The 16,824-nt window shown below is 35.5% G+C and overlaps 1 protein-coding gene across 1 annotated transcript in view; it reads left to right on the top strand.

Annotated features, from left to right (window-relative positions):
* The window catches only part of STT3B (STT3 oligosaccharyltransferase complex catalytic subunit B), a 51,135-nt gene that overhangs the window by 18,257 nt on the left and 16,054 nt on the right, over nucleotides 1–16,824 (top strand). The window contains exons 2-6 of the mRNA XM_074539079.1: nucleotides 4,118–4,226; nucleotides 5,950–6,237; nucleotides 7,919–7,984; nucleotides 11,560–11,659; nucleotides 16,127–16,225. Coding sequence (XP_074395180.1) covers nucleotides 4,118–4,226; nucleotides 5,950–6,237; nucleotides 7,919–7,984; nucleotides 11,560–11,659; nucleotides 16,127–16,225 — 662 coding nt within the window. The remainder of the gene's footprint in view (nucleotides 1–4,117; nucleotides 4,227–5,949; nucleotides 6,238–7,918; nucleotides 7,985–11,559; nucleotides 11,660–16,126; nucleotides 16,226–16,824) is intronic.

Genomic DNA, 16,824 nt, shown 5'->3' on the forward strand with positions numbered 1-16,824 from the left:
AAGGAATAAAAATCAAACCTAAGCATGAACAGATAGTTAAGATTATGTATTAACAGTGCATAAAATATAAGTGAAAACTTCACAGGCTTTGCTTTGCAAGCTGCCTAGTTAAGCTTTCTAAATTAATGTTGCTACTAAAAAAAAGATTATGCCTCTGTTTCAGTTATTTTGCAGTTGCTGCTTATACTCTGTTCTATGTTAAATTATATGAAATGAGAACTGTATTTTTATTAACTTACCTCCAGTTGTCTACTGAACCAGCTGTAATGTAGGTATCTCAACAGTGCCACAAAATTAATGGTACCATACACAGAGCACTTAGGTGATCATTAGAGCATCCCCCTCAAGGTTCAAGCTACAATACCAGCCTGGTTTGTGGTTGGGACTTTAAATTCTGAAATGTACAAAGACTTAGGATTGTTTATTCCTTTAAAGCTTAGCTTGGAGGAGGAAATCATTCAAACAACAGACATGACAGAAAGAGGCAAGGAGAACAGCAGAACATCACTTTTTCCCCTAGAACATCGACTGAAATAAGTCAGTGCTTCCTGGTGTCAGGCCCTTAGCTGAATCTTAGCAAGTGTGAATATTCTTTACAGCACGGACTGAGAACTTGAATATTTCACTCAGGTTTTCTAGCTAAGTATTTAATTAAAATGTGCTTCACATAATTTTGTTCTTTATTCTTCTCAGGTCTGTTTCAAATCGACTTTCCTCAAGGGGATGAGGGAGGATGAGAGGGAATCTTGGGAAATGGGTAATCTGTTTCCATACCTCAAGATCAGGTGGATGTGAGGGTTGAGGGTGGCAGAAAAGGGATCCTGTCTTTTGCTCTGATTCTGTCACATCATGCTGCATACTGTTTAGTCAGTGCAACCAGCAGTGTACTTCAGTTCCCGTGTCTCCTTGGATTAGATAGAGTAGGTCAGAAGGAGGGCTGGATAAAAACCCTAAATATCACCTCTTCTTGCTGCTGCTGCTGCAAGTTGAATAACTGGGGCAGGCAGTGACCCCCAAACCTGACGTGCAGCCCCTACCCAGCAGTGGCTGTTCTTGCCTCTGTTCTGATTCCTTCCTGAGCTGCAGCCCCTGAATCTCCCAGATGCAGCAGTAGGCAAAGATGGCATTTTTTTGTGATATTTACACCTCTGTGGAATCTATAGATAGTTGCAGGTACTGTGATAGCATTGCAGTAGAAATACAATACCACTGTGCTGCATTTGAAGCACAGTTTGAAAAGTACCAAGATAGTAAGGAGGTGTGACTGGTTGCGATGCTCGCTGTTTGTTAGCAGCACTCTCTGTCCTAGCTTAAAGGGAAACAATTTCACAAGGTTCAGGCTTGTCCCTAAAAAAGTGCTCTGAAGTGCTGAGTGATACCAGAGCCTAATACTGGCATCATCATATGAGTGTCAAACTAGACTTTTGTCTGGTGCACTGTCCATCACTGCCAGTTTGTCCATGCCTGAAGCTGGCTTTGATATGCAGCATCACAGCAACCTTTTCCTGATGTGTGCTTAGGTTTATGTTGACATTTTAACTTATGGAGGTGAAGTGGGCACTTGTTTTTTAAAGTCAAAATGAGGTATTGAATAAAGCTGCTAAATATTTTTAGTTTTATTTATTTGTCTAAAAGGTTGTTTCTTGTTCTTTCAGGTCTCACAATACACTGTAGTATTGCCAGTAATTTCTGCTGCAAAGACATGTGGAGCTGTCACTGCATGCTTTCATTTGTGGCAAAAGAATCACTTTTTTGAAAGAAGGGCTAATAGATTTGTGTCTGTCTAAGAGTATATTAGGAGGGAAGATTAAATTCTTACCTCTGAAGTGGTAGAAGTAAAATGCTGTTACGTTGCATTTCAATTTTGAGTGGTAATTCATTCTTATTAAAGACTTAATGGGATGCTGCCAAAGCTCAAGACAGTTGTTCGCATCCTTCTGAAGTCAGTTGCAAAGCTTTGCTAATTGGAAACATGAGGAGAATGTCAATATGTATTCTTCTTGCCTATTTCATTTGTTTAACTAATCTTTTGATGCTGTGAAAGTAAACATTAGTCGTACTTTTGTAGCCTCTGTGAGTTTGAATCATGATTTAAAAATTCGAAAGTAATTCGTGTTAGTAAATATCTTACTTGTTCCCTTTTTGAAGTTCTAGGATAACAATATTCGGTGGGTATTCAGTGTTTTCAGTCCTGTCTGTAGCTGGATGGATTCCGTGTGTCCTGTGCAGTATGAAACTTCTGATTTGTTACATACCATACTGCAGGCACTTGGCACTAAACAAATTAACAATAGACCTTGCTGTCCTAAGATAAGAGGCTAATTTTACAGGTACAGCATTTCAGAAATCACATTAGAGTTGACAGTTCAGAACTGGAGAATTAATTAATATTTAGAAATCTAGTCAAACGGGAATAGTTGTAGGCTTATTAGAAACCAATGTCACATTGCTGTTTGAATCAAAGATTTCTAGGTCAGAATGACTGATGTTCGTGTGAATTTTCTTATATAAACATGACTAATGACTTCTGAAAGCCCACAGTTTTATCAGTTAATATATCCTATATAAATGCTTATTTAACAGATATAAGATATGAGAGTGTTCCTGAAAGTACTTCACTCTGTTATTTACCTATTTTTAATATAATTTGACTAATGCTGTGACAGTTCAGACACTTGAAGCATGCAAATTTGCTGACATCTGAAGCTGAATTTCAGTTCTTTTTGTTCTTCCACTGTGTAGATGAAGAATCTGCTCATGACCTCAATGTGGTTTTATTTCAGATACTACTTGTACTGATTAAACAATTAGGAATTTGATGGGGTTTGCAGTCCTAAATAACCTTAGCTTTATTCTGTGGAAATGAATTGGTTCAAAGTAAACTTGTGATATTTTGGGAATCCTAGATATGCAAAAGAATTTGAATTAGTTTTAATTTTTTTGTCAGAAGGGATGCATATTTCTGATATAAGGGAATTCTTCCATAAAATAGATAAAAAGAAAAACACACACAGTCTTTTCTAGGCTTGAATTTAGCAGTGTCTTTGGAAGTCTTTTGTGGTGGTTTGCCCATCTAACCTTTTGTCTGTTGTAGTATTCCTTTTAGTCATCTGAACTTCTACTTAACTGATGAATAAAATCTTTAACACTTCTTTAACCAATGAATTTCACATGGTTAACTGAAATTCAATTAGAATATCTATTAGAAGAGTTGGCTTGGTGAATGTTGCTTGTTTTAGAAGCTGTGTTCACCCAGGCTTTTCTCTACCTAAACTTTCTCTACAAAGCTTCACATTCTCAATATTTGTAGCCTTTTTAGTTTGGCCTTTGAATAAGTGATCATGAAAGAGTTGCTGTTTTAGGGTGACATGCACTGTAGTGCTTCTTGCAGCCTGATACTTAATTTCAAAAACTAATGGACATGTTAATAGTTTAAAAGTTTTGTTATCAAATGTTTGAGATATTTTTTGCCAGGAAGGTGGAAGATGAATGCCTTAATAGCCGTCTGTTGGTGTCTTTTCATGGTTTTTATACAGTGTGGAAGGCTGAACTGAAGGTGTGCATGAGAGACCCTTTGTTGTACAAGAAATTCTATGCAGCAGAATATGTACAGACTTTGAAACTTCATCTACAGAGGTTCTGCATTGTGTAAATTCTTACTGCTTGAAAGAAGGCCAATGGTTTGATAGTGTGAACAAACAGACTGGTTCCTGTTGCTTGTTACTGAATGAGTCACCTGTCGATTTTACATGAAGCAGGGCAGCTGCACGTGTAGCTATCCTGTCTCAGAATGGGAGTCTTGCCTTGACTGCATGTGATAGACTGTAGTTGAAAATGGATAGTTTTAGAAAGGAATAACAAAAATAACCAGAGTACTGTATCAGAGTGAAAGAAAACATTTTAAAGTTTATGCACAAAAATGAAGTCACCAAAAACTGTAAACTGTCATCTGTAGTATATGCACTGGCTGTAGAAATGAAGAAAATATAGTAGTGAGTAGCTGAGAACTTAGTAATTTACTTCAAAACTCTGCAGGTTTAGAGAGAACCATTGTACTTACGTAGTAAATGAGATGCTAAAGCTCTTAATTTTATCTTATCCTTCTGTTTCTTTCTAGGTTTAACTATAGATCAACACATCATCTTGCATCTCATGGCTTTTATGAATTTTTAAATTGGTTTGATGAAAGAGCATGGTATCCACTAGGAAGAATAGTAGGTGGAACTGTAAGTATTGTAATAATACATTTCTTTTTTAAAAAATCAATTTAATAAGTAAAAAATAATGAAAGATGACTTTTTAGAAAGTTTTTTGAACTTTCAATACAAATATGATGTTCATAAAAGGAGAATCTTAATAAAATTTGCTTTTAATTGTCAAATTGCTGCAGAGGGAATATGGAGATGTTTTTCATTTTTAGCTGCAGAAACTAAGTCAGCATGTCTTATTCAATAGCACACTGTGACCAAGAAATACAGAGCTTCCTTACATATGAAATTCTAATAAGTAACAAATAAGGGTATTATGGCTCCTACAATTCCACTATATGAAATCAAAACAGGAAAAACTTTGAAAAAAAATTTAAAAATCATTATCTAAATCTCTTAAGGTACAAGTTTTAATCCAATTATATATGCTGAGTAGACTTCATTTGTGTATGGAAAAAAGTTAGGATTTCACTGGGAGAAGACCATGTGAAATTAGATCAGTGTGGCACCTGTACAAAACATCAGGACTACTTAAGATTGGTATCAATGCAAGTCACAAGACAGGAAAGGTATACAAAACAATGTTACCGAGTCAAAATGCAAATATCACTCATTGGAATAGCTTTAGTAACACTAAGTAATGCAGCCATATGTTTCTTAATGTGTGAAAGTTCATTAAAGCTTTTTAATGCCAGTATATACCACCTAAAGGCATTTATAAGTCTCTTGTCACAGTAGATCACCATTATTTCAGTATCTTAGAGATACTGGACACTCTTAATGCAACATTTAAGTGCATGTTTTTCACACCTGTCTTATACAAAATAAAACCCCTTAAGAAAAAGAATTGAAATATATGCAGGGGAATGTTCAGTCATCTGTTAATTTAATTTAGCACAATGTCCTTCTTAGTTTTTGAAAGAAAGTAAGGCATGTGAAGTACATATTAACTTGCCTAGGATGTATTGATTTTTCTAATGTTGATAAATGTGGGAGGGTAGAATTCCTATTAAGAATCTTCTAAAGTTCTCCAATATTCTATGGTGGACTCAATAGATTTGTGTAAGTCTATGCTACCTTTCCTGATGCACATATTAATTCAATTTTTACAGGACTTTGTTTTAATCTGTCATATCCAAAGATGTCTACAGATACCTTGTAATAATGGGGTATTCAATTGACTGACCATAAACTTTTCATCTTTAAAAAATTAACTCTTATTGAAGTACATTTTCTCTCCCTGTTGGCACCAAGAAGTGAAAGAATAGCATGGTACATTTTAAAGGAAAATGGATATGACTGGGAAATTTTGGGTTTCTTCTTGATGTCTTAGACTTTTGGGACTTGTTTTTTTATTTCCTTAAAACTGGTAGCTGGCTTGAAATTCTGTTGCAGATTTTGGTTTCTGCTTCCATACCTTAATGACAAGTTGTTTTCATTATATGATAAATGTCAAGCGAGATCGGATATTATCTGTATGCTGCTCATTCATTTATGAAGTAGATTATATGTTATTGTTAGCATTTGGATAAAATTAAAAGAGCCTAGAGTATTCAGTGTTGTTGTCAAAACATGATTAAAGTAGTACTAAAATAATTCTATTAGCTTATGCTAATACTCACTGCTTATATCAGCTTAAAAATTACTGTTTAATTGCAAGTTCTGTGTAAACATGCATACCATGACAGTTTTCTGTAATAACCTAGTGTTCTGCTTTGTTTTGGTTTTTATCTCCATGTAGGTATACCCAGGACTGATGGTGACAGCAGGCCTTATACATTGGATTTTAAATATGCTAAATGTGACAGTCCATATAAGAGATGTCTGTGTGTTTCTAGCACCAGTTTTTAGCGGCCTTACAGCTATTTCTACTTTCCTGCTCACCAGAGAACTGTGGAACCAGGGAGCAGGGCTTTTAGCTGCCTGTTTTATTGCCATAGTTCCAGGTTACATATCCCGATCAGTAGCAGGATCTTTTGACAATGAAGGCATAGCTATTTTTGCACTGCAGTTCACATACTATTTATGGGTAAGTAATTGCTGAGTCTTTTGCTTTGGAAAGGTTTTTTGGTTCCTCCTCCAACCAAATGAATGATTTTTCTTAGAATCCATTGAATTCTGATTTTCCTCCCTCTCATCTCTCTTCCCCTTGGCTCTTGATTAGGCAAGTACTGAGAAGTCACATGATCTGAACCACTCCATAATCATGCTCTTCAGTTTGCTGTGTAAAAGCACAGTTCCACTGAAGTATGTGTGTCCTGTAGTAGTAATAAAAATGATGATGAGTCTAGAAATATAAAGCAAACAGAGGGGTTGTTTGTTTTTTGGTTTGGAGGTGTTAGTGTTGTGTGCATCAAATGTTAGCCTCCTTATATAGCTGTGAAAAGCTATATAGATAATAAGCTAATATAGCATATTCAGAGAAGACTGTGAATATGAAGTGCTTTAAATTGTCTTCTCTGTCTGGGCTTTGAGTTCAGTATCCAAATTAAATGGTCAAAGCTGTCTAGAGTCAGATATTAGTGTTTCTTGTGTGCTTAGAAAACCAGTCTTAGGTCTTTTCATTTGCCTGTTTGCTAAAGCAACATGTCTGCCTTTCCTTAATCTGTGTAGAATTGCATCCATAAGGTAGTTTTGCAGGAAGGAATTTAGAGTATTTCTGGGCTGTTGAACCTACTTTGGGAATAACAAAAATAGCATAACTATATTGTTAATACAGCACAGACACTGTAGGGTACTGTCTCTTGTGTATTCTGGAATGCCTGCACTTTTCATTTAGACGGCTCCATGTAAGTACATGGTCACTACAATTTTCTCCATAATTTTGTCAAGAGTTCTGATTTTCATAAGCAGATGCATATCCACAAATGTTTTAGCTTTAGAGTATTTCAAACTTTGGGATATAGTTGGTAGGAATAAAATGGAAGAGAACTGAATTTTTCATGACTGGGTGACTGGTGTTACTTAAATGCAGTATTTTTTAATCTGGTTTTAGAATAAGCTGCAGCTGGAAAGGTGTGCTGTGTTTGATAACAATAATAGAGTCAACCTGTGTTGTTACTTTAGAGTAACTGAGATATGATAGCAGTTATCTGTTCTCATGGAATTCGTATTTAACTAAACTGCAGAGTGCAATAATGTTTGCATGAACTTTTGTAGAATCAAATACGTTTTATAGACAACTTTCTAGCATGTTTTAATGTCTGTTCTTCATTCCTGTTCTCCCTCACCACAGTCACCCCCATCAGTTTCAGACAAATTCATATTCCTGGGGCAGTTTCTGGACCCTGCTAAACCTTTAGTAGTATCTGGATGCTCTTGTTAACCTTAAGTGAATTTTTTTGGAATAGCTGTTTTGTCTGTAATGGCAGAGTTGGGTCAGATGCCAGACAAATTAAGGCATGGATGGTCTTCACTTAGAATTATAAAGTGCTCTAACATCTCAGAGAAAGTAGCACAGAGCCATTGCAAGTACATTTCTACATCAGATCATAAGGCAGATAGTTGGATTGAATGCTTTTGCTAGAGAAATACACCTAACCTTTTCTGTGTGAAAGAATTGCATTTGTGTTACAATTTAATGGACATCAGTTCAGAAGCATCAAATATAACTTGATGCAGGCTAAAGTTCTCTCAGCATTTGTTTTGGGCTGAAACTTTAGAGTATTGTTCAGGATTTGTCATTCATAAATCCTTGGTTATTTTTCCAGGTGAAGTCTGTGAAAACTGGGTCAGTCTTTTGGACAATCTGCTGCTGTCTATCTTACTTTTACATGGTAAGGCTTTTGTATATATAATAGCTAAACTATTTGAGTAACTTACATAATTTATATGTTGACAAAGAAGAGAATAAGGCTATTTTCATCTTTGTTGGAGCCAGAATATAAAATTCTTGCTTTGTATTGTTATTAAAACCTTAAATATATGACTAAACAACATAGTATGTAAAGGTAAAGTATTTAAATCAACATGATTAAACATGATTGATTGGGGAAAAAATGAAAATATAATAACTTCACTTAACAATTTTTTCCATGCTGTGAATAGGTGCTCTGATTCAGTTGGATTTTTATTTGGGTACAAGTAAATTGAGGTATAATTTTAATGTTTATGTGTCTGTGTGTCATTACCATAATGCAATAATAATCAGAATATTTAGAATGTGAGGACAAAGTTGCATTTTTATAATTTTGAAAGCTATTTCTATGGGTATAATTATGCCGTAAAGTAAAGCTTACCACTAGAACTGATGAATGACTTCAATGTCATAATAAATGATCATAAATGCCCTTTTCATTCTTGATCTATGAAAATGAAGGCTATTGCAGAGATTTTCCTGGGGGCTAACAGAGGGGAAAAACACTAGTAAACATGAGGAGATAAAACTAATAGAAAAATGGAGGGAATTGGTTTTCCTCCTCCTCCATCTTCTAAAACATTACACTAAGAATTCTCTTGTTTGAGTCAAACATGTGTTTTTTTCCCCTGACTGATAAACTTTTTGTGGCTGTATGAAAAATAAATTACTCTCAAAATAGCCAGTGCTAGGACAGCCAGGCTAATTGCTTGGTGACAGTTAAGATTGAGGTCTCCAATACTGCTTTCCTATCATCAGGTAACGGAGTTTGCAAAAACAAGGAGCTTCTGGATTGGTTTATGTACCTTAAAGTCAAGGTTAATTCAAAGGTTGTCTGGATGCTGTCTAGTTTTCCTCTAACTTTAATGTCCATTTGGTTTTCTGGGAGACTTTTGCAGCTAATATAGGAGATAATAGCCTTGTGTTTGTCACCAAAGATACTAAGATAGCTATTTCTTGTTAAGAGTACATTTATTCATTCCATTTCTCCTCCTTTTTGCCACATTGCTTAATAGAGAGCCACTTCTTTATACACAGCATTGCTGTTTATATAGCTTTATAGTGAAAAGGTCCTGTAGCTTTGGTACATGTTTAAGTCCGGTATAAAAGCTGCAAGTAAATTTTTGAGTTGTAATATTTGTATAGCACAGTATTTTTTATATTGTGCCAATTTATTGGTAAGATCCTCTAAAAGTGCCTTCATAAACATACAAATAAAAAATACAATACTTTCACAATTTCTGCTAAAAATCACACAATAACAGGTTCTTAGCATCTTGGTGTGTGGGATTGTATGTGAGAGTATGTGATCATGTGTGTGCATGATATCTGAACTTAAGAATCAATGTAATCATGACAGTCAATCCTTATATATAAGTGGGGGGTGCTGTTATTTTCCTTTCAAGTTCTATCAGCTCATGAAAGGTTCAGATTCATCTGTAGCTTTGCTTCACATCTCAGTGAATAGATGTTAGAATTTTATTGCTTGTATCTTCATCATCCCACATATGACAGCCTTCCCTACATTGTATCTACCTTTTGGAAAGAATTTTGTGGAGTTGCCCTTCTAGATATTTTGCTTAAGTATATTTTTAGGACAAAACATAATTTTCCACTTGTTACATTGTAATAATTTATCTTTCTCTGGTGGAGTTAGTAATTTTCAGTGTAAGTTGGAAGTTAAATCAGAGTTTTGAGATAGTAAGAGTTCAGTCCTTGAATGGGAAGTTTGAACAACAGCTTGAAAGGCAAAGGGATATTGCATGAACTGACAAATCTTTCCTGATAACTAAATCTGCCTTAGAATATATACCTAACTCACTGTGGTAATTTGACTCATAGCCTTGCATTGGATTCAATATAGAGTAGGGTGTTTTTTCCTTGGATTTATATTTTTAGCCTTTGTTTTACTTCATCAACTTCTGCTTCATATGGCTTTTCATGGCAAGGAGGTAAAATAAAAGAAAGCTTTACATTGAAGCAATCCTGTAGGAGTAATAGCATGTCTCCACTCCTTGCCAATCTGCCAATCTGAGGATGCCTCAGTTTTGTTTGAAAAGTTCCAAAGCGCATCTTCAGTATAATTTTCTATGCCTAGATTTGGGTTCAAATTTTGATAATTAGGGATGCAGGTCTCTGGTGCATGCAAGCTGTGAACTCCTTCATTGAAACCTTTCCCTGAATTTGACAGTGGTGTTTGCATGTGTGAGCTCTATTCTGTCTTACCTGTCCTCAGGTACATATTGTCTCCCATTAAATAAACTTAGCTGTGTAAAACATGATACTTCATCCAAGTAATTAGGCACTAGGATTTTGATAATCTGAAATGAGTTACCAGAGAACTTTGATTATTTTATTCTACTTGTTTCATGTTGTCTGAATTGCTTACCATAAATTTTGAAATGCTGGGGTTTGTAGTATTAGTGTCAAAAGACAGTAATCTTGGCCTCATGTTTTTTTTAGAATTTGTTCTATAGAACATAGTCATTTGGGTTTCTTTTTGGATTCTGGGGCTTTAAAAATAGCTACATGAATCTAAACCCTAAAGTACAATTAAAGTGAAAACCACATTAGCTACTGCATGCTAAAAATGAAGATCTAGGTTAGGCATGGTGCATATGGGAGAAGTCTAGACTGTAATATGACAAGAGGACATGTTAAAATACAGATTGTCTAGTCAATATGAGCCTTTCTAAATATGTTAGAAGTTTAGATAGCACATTGTAATGATAGCTCATTAAATCCTCACTGAAACCAGCAATCTGTTAATAACACTGGAGTGTTTCAGTTCTAAGTACACCAGTCCTTCTCAACAGCTCTTGTTGCCACAGGTTTGCACTGTCTGTAATATTGTTGTATATCATTCCACAGTGCTCAGTCCTGATTTCATGTGCTTCCATACTCTTCCCTTTGTTCATTTCCCTACACTGCAACCTGCACTGGCTGCTCTGGTCCCAGAGTTGTGCTCCTGGAGCTGCACCTTGCTCCTTTTCCCTCTCTAGCTGGAGATAATGTTCCTTGTCCTCGGCAGAAAGTGCATGGTGCTAAATTTGTCAAAGAAAGTTTTGCATCCTGCATGAGATCATAGAATATCCTGAGTTGGAAGGGACTCACAAGGATCATCAAAGCCCAGCTCATGGCCCTGCAGATCCTTCCACTGCCTTGAGTTGCAGCCTTCACCATGGGGAAGGGCCTCCAGCATAACATTTGTTTGCCAGTATGGCCAGATTAGCTTGGGAGGAGGACATCCAGGAAGGGTAGCCTAGGAAATCCATCAGCCCATTTCAAACAACTCTGATATGTGGGCTTTGTTGTGCTTTTCTTTTATAATGTATATTGAGGAGGATTCTGGTGGTATTAGCAGTAGTTCTGACTGCTTGTGTAGATGGGCTGTGTGTTTTCTTGTTAGACCATCAAGATGTATAAATCCACCATGGGCTGTCCTAAGAATTTGCAGATATTTTCAGGTCTAATCTCCTGTTCCATTTGTCTTAGGTCTCTGCATGGGGTGGTTATGTTTTCATCATCAACCTTATTCCACTGCATGTGTTTGTTCTGTTGCTGATGCAGAGATACAGCAGGAGAGTCTACATTGGTAAGTTCTGTTCACTGCAAAGTCATTCTCAAATACTTAAAACATGAGACACAAAATTATTGTACTGATGTGTTTTGTATCAAGTGGGTGTTAAGTAATTGCATATTAGATTGAGTTGTTTTAATTTGATTACTGATTATAGTCAGTTATTTTCTACAACATGGAAATAAGGAGTTGAAGCATACTCACACTTCCAAAATTTCATATATATTGCTACTAATTAATTTTTTCCTTTCTAGTGAATGGGAAAAAAATGGGTGGTTTGATGTAAAAGAGCCCTATTAATATCTTGTAAACATGCATTACATGTGTGCTTTTAATAATGTTTTTTTTTTTCCAAGTATATAAAACAATTGGTATTCTTAAAAGTTATACAGCAGAAATTATGCAAACATCTAGATAAAGACATAAGAAATTTTGAGCAGCCATGTAAGTTTTAGATCACTGAGAAAAGGCTTGCACAGTAAGAGTCTGCCCACTCCATGGGAATCCTTAAAATTGTATTGGATTAATTGGTCAGCCTTCCTTCCAGTTTCAGGAGTGTGTGAATAGGGATCCTGGGAGCCTAACTTTTCTATTGATTTGCCTGACATTTAAATACTGTGTAAACTGTTTTTACTGACACTTTACCCATAAAATCAGTTGGCCATGATGTAGGTGTGTGAATGGAATATTTAGTAAGCAATTCAGGTGTTCAGAGATTTAGAAGTTAGCTGGAACACTTTTAATGTGAAGCCTTTACCATAGGTAGGTGGAGAACATAATGTGTGCTGAAGCGTAATCACAAAGCATTTCATATTTGTAAATATATTTTTATTCCTCGTTTTAGTACTGTTTTATTTTTGTATTTTCAATTATTTTAATGCTTTTTTTAGTCCCTGCTAGAGAAATTACTTCAAGTACATATATGTGAACCACTATATATCACAATTGCCTTATTTACTCAAGTTCAGTTTTGAATTTTTGTTATCAAAACTATAAATATTACTTCCATACTACTTCGCTATTCTATGTAAGTAAGAATTGGAAATGGATCAAAATTTTAAAAAAAGAGAAAGAAGAATCTCTAACCCATCTTAGATTTATTAGTATTAGTTAACTTCTTCATTAACTACTTCTTCCTAACTTAAGGGGAAAGTAATTTATCTTGTTTTCTGTTTAAAAATGTTTTATTGAGTATTTTCATTTTCTGATTTCTATGAATTAGGCTAGAGAAAATTAGATCAACTAATTATAAATCCTGAAGCAATATGGTAGCCAGAAACAATAAGGAATAAATGCTCTTGCTTTTTCAGCTTTAAATTAACTAGTCTTGAACTCATGTGGGAAAAATAGTACTGCAAGTTCATAGGAATTAAAGGGTTTGGCAGATGTTTGTTTTGCAAATAGCTGCAGTGTTTTGAGATGTTATTGCCCTTCAGCAGTGAGGGATATGTGCTTCCATGGAGCTGTCAGAATGAAAATGTGATCAGTGCTCTGTGTTTCATTGCAACTGCTGTCTTAATTTAAGCTTTCATGGGAAGCCCTAGAGAAGTCTGTACAGCTCACATTACTGTGTCATTTCTGGGTTTGTTTAACAGGATGTTTTTGTAAAACAGGTAAGAATGTTCAAGCACTTCTGAGAGGAAATTCAAGTGTGCTTCACCTCCAAACTATTCAGATAGGGAGAAGAGTTTACAAAAGCTCCTTGAAGCAGGGAGAATAAAGATATTTGGGGAGTTTCTGTTGCAATTGCTACTGCGCCTGCAACAGTCTTAAAATTCTTAAAAAACTTACCACATGCAGCTAAAACCTTTGGAAAATATTGTCAGCTGACAATAGATAATAAAAGCTACATATTTTTTACTGTTATGGAGAATTTTGGGGGTTTTAATCTCTAGATCAGTTGTTTACATTTATTTCAAGCTAGCATGAGCCATTTTATAAAGGTTCTTTGTGTTAAGTTTAATCCAGCATAGTATAAATGTAGAGAATAGTATTTGTCAGAACCAAATTTTTTTAAAATAGTGGTGGATTCCTGGTATATCTTTCTCATAAGAGTGTTCATACGCCAAGGAAAAGGTTAGTGGGACATGACTGATATATCTGGGAATGTAACTCAGAATCATGGAATGAGTAAAAATTTCCAGAATGTGAAGGGTTTGCCAATTTTAAAATATTTTAGGGCTGGAAGGCAGATGACTTTATTAGCCAGATAGCTTCTGACCTATTTGGCATCAATAGTGATGATGCTACCTCTATCTGAAAGCTCAAGCTGTGCTTTTATTATTTTTTCATCTTGACAAGGGCCAGTGCCTTTCATTCAGAAACTCTAGTTTAATCATTATGAACAAGTGCTTACAATTCCAGTGTATTAACAGAGTGGTGAGTAACTTCTTTATTCAGATACAGCAACCATTGATACTATATTCTATCACTGTAGTCTCTCTTTAGTTCTCATATGTTTAAAAAGTAAATGGTTTTACACTTGGAAGGCTATAGATTTATCTTATATTTGCACACTTCAATTTTATAATTTTTCATACAATTTTTTTAGGTTCTGTGTAATTATCAGAATATTTAATAAAACACGTGAGAATCTTCCAGAATTTAAACTTCATTTCAGTAATCCCTTGTTATATGTCTTGTATTATATCATTAAAACAGGCATATATTTATATCAACTACTTCAGTGTTCTAAAATTTCAGATTGAGTGGTTTTTTTCTGGTGATTGTAATCCATTAATTGAAAGAATGTCTCCAGTATATGATTATACTCTCCAGAGAAGCTTTTCAGTAGGTCTTTCCTGTGTTTGTGTGGTGTACTGCAAATTAAATTCTTTGTAAAATGACTTTATCCACAGTAGGTCAGAATGATTTTGTTCTGGAGTTGATCAAAGTTATAGCCATAAGAACAGCATGCAAGAATCAAAATTAACTCCTTATTTTTGCAAAGACTGTGCAAACTGTAGAATATAAAAGAATATTAAAAGTTAGTGATGATATATTGCCCTGATGTTTCTAACTTCCTAGAAAAATTGTCATGTTGTGTAAATTATCTTTTTTGAAAATCTTTTCAGTACCAGGCACTATGTACCTTTTTGAAAGAAGTGGGAGTAAGGGACTGGGATGGGGGTGGGCAGTGCACATAGCAAGTATATCAGTTGCAGGACTGGCCTTAAAAATGGTGATTTACAGTGGTCTGACAAATGTGAAATGTAGTGATTTATGCCAACCATTGAACTTCCACAGGATGGCAGTGTTGTAACAGTTGCATGGTACAGTAAATGATTTATGTTGTAGTGAATTCTTCAAAAATTGGGCTTCCTGCAGGAAAAACACATTTCAGTGACTTAAGAGGGCATAGGTGAGTAGCTAGGCCAAGCTGTGTGATACAGGTGCTTGAAAGAATAAACCATCCTTTCTGACTGGTTTGGAGCTCAGACAGTGCCCTGGGAGCATAATCCCTCAGTGAGACCAAATAGGTGCTGTGGCAATGACACCACTGCTCAGTGATGCACTCCTCACAACTGACCTCATGGAGTTACTGAAGGGGCCCATGAGAACAGGGATCTCTTGGTAAGATCCAGGTTATCTACTGCCAGATAGTGGTTTAGGATTTGTAGGAGTTTAAAAATATGACAGGTGGATTATTGCTGTTTTCCACTGAAGGAATGGACTTCAAATTGGCTGGTTACATCAACTGTAATCAGCCTCATGGCTTTTCAGATTTGGTATTCTTACCTTCCCCTTCCATCTCTTCTTCACCTTGTAATATTGAGGACCAAACCCCTTTCAAAATAAAGTATATAAATGTTAATGCATGTACAATAAGAATTTATATTAATAATAGTAATTAATGATGTTCTTGGCCTCTGTTTTCTGGGGGATTATAAATCCCCAGGGTTGATACAGATCTATCAATACATATGCTTAATATTAATTTTTAATTCTATTGTTGTTCAATTTCTTGCCTTCCCTCTGCTGTTGTGTTAAGTAAAGAACAATAGTGCCTGTTTGCATTTTCTAAAGAAGTAGTGGACTCTTAAAGGTTTTGCTTTTTTGAGGTCTGATCCCTTCAATTTCTCCTCATATAGAAAGCTTCCTATGTCACTTGTTTTTTGAGAGCTCTTTCTATATCCATGACTCTCAAAACCAAGATGGGAAGAGAAAACTTTTTACAAGCTGAAGAATCTTAGGTAAATGGCTTATTTTCCTAGGAGGAGATAAAACAGTGCAATTTGAAAGAACAGTGTGCTGCTACATCCACTAAAATGGGTTGCAATGGACAGCTTTATTCTAGTCAGTGAAGAAAAAAAGAAATTCAGACGGCTGAAATATTTAGCATACTACAGTTCTGTTTTGCTGTCAGTGGATTTAGGAGAGAAGGTGGACTCCTCTCTGACGATGGAGCCAATGCTTTTTCAAACGTGTATTAATTCTGTTCCCATCTTTCTCTTCCCCTCTCCTCACATTTTTCTCTCCTAGCATATAGCACTTTCTACATTGTGGGGTTAATATTATCCATGCAGATACCTTTTGTGGGATTTCAGCCAATTAGAACAAGTGAACACATGGCAGCTGCAGGTAAGAAAATGAAGCCTCTGCATCCAACCGCCTCCTTAGCACAGGAAAACCTCAAAACACTTGCAGCTTTATTTCCTTGTATTAAAAAAAACATCAGCTAACTAGGCAAATTGTTAACGAAAGAGGTACAATTTAGTGTCTTCTGAGAAGTTTTCTTTCCAATTGACACAATATCCTCTTTTTGTGTGAGCTAATGGAGGTAAAATGCTTCCATAAGACTGGATCTGTTAGCATTCTGACAAGCGCTTACTTTACACATTGATAATCTCTGCTGGTTTGCAATACAATGTTGCCTTCACACGTTGTACAACTGAAATATTCCAATGTACAATAGAAACATTGGTAACACAGTTTTTACTGAGCCATTTGGTTTTAGAGTTGATAATCTTCTGTAATTTTTCAATGCAGGCTAAATACAAATTACATTACTAATCAGGAGGGTGATTTTTAAAATAACCATTTTCAATCTTGTTTGGAGTTTTTTTGATTTCTTTAAGTTGATTTTTCCATAGTTGTTGGCACTCAGACATCTTGATTTCTTGACAGCAATAACCTCTGCTAACAGTGAGTTTAACTGCATGCACTGTTTGTGTGATAGA

The sequence above is a fragment of the Zonotrichia albicollis genome, chromosome 1, assembly GCF_047830755.1.
Source record: "Zonotrichia albicollis isolate bZonAlb1 chromosome 1, bZonAlb1.hap1, whole genome shotgun sequence".
NCBI classification, from domain to species: Eukaryota; Metazoa; Chordata; class Aves; order Passeriformes; family Passerellidae; genus Zonotrichia; species Zonotrichia albicollis.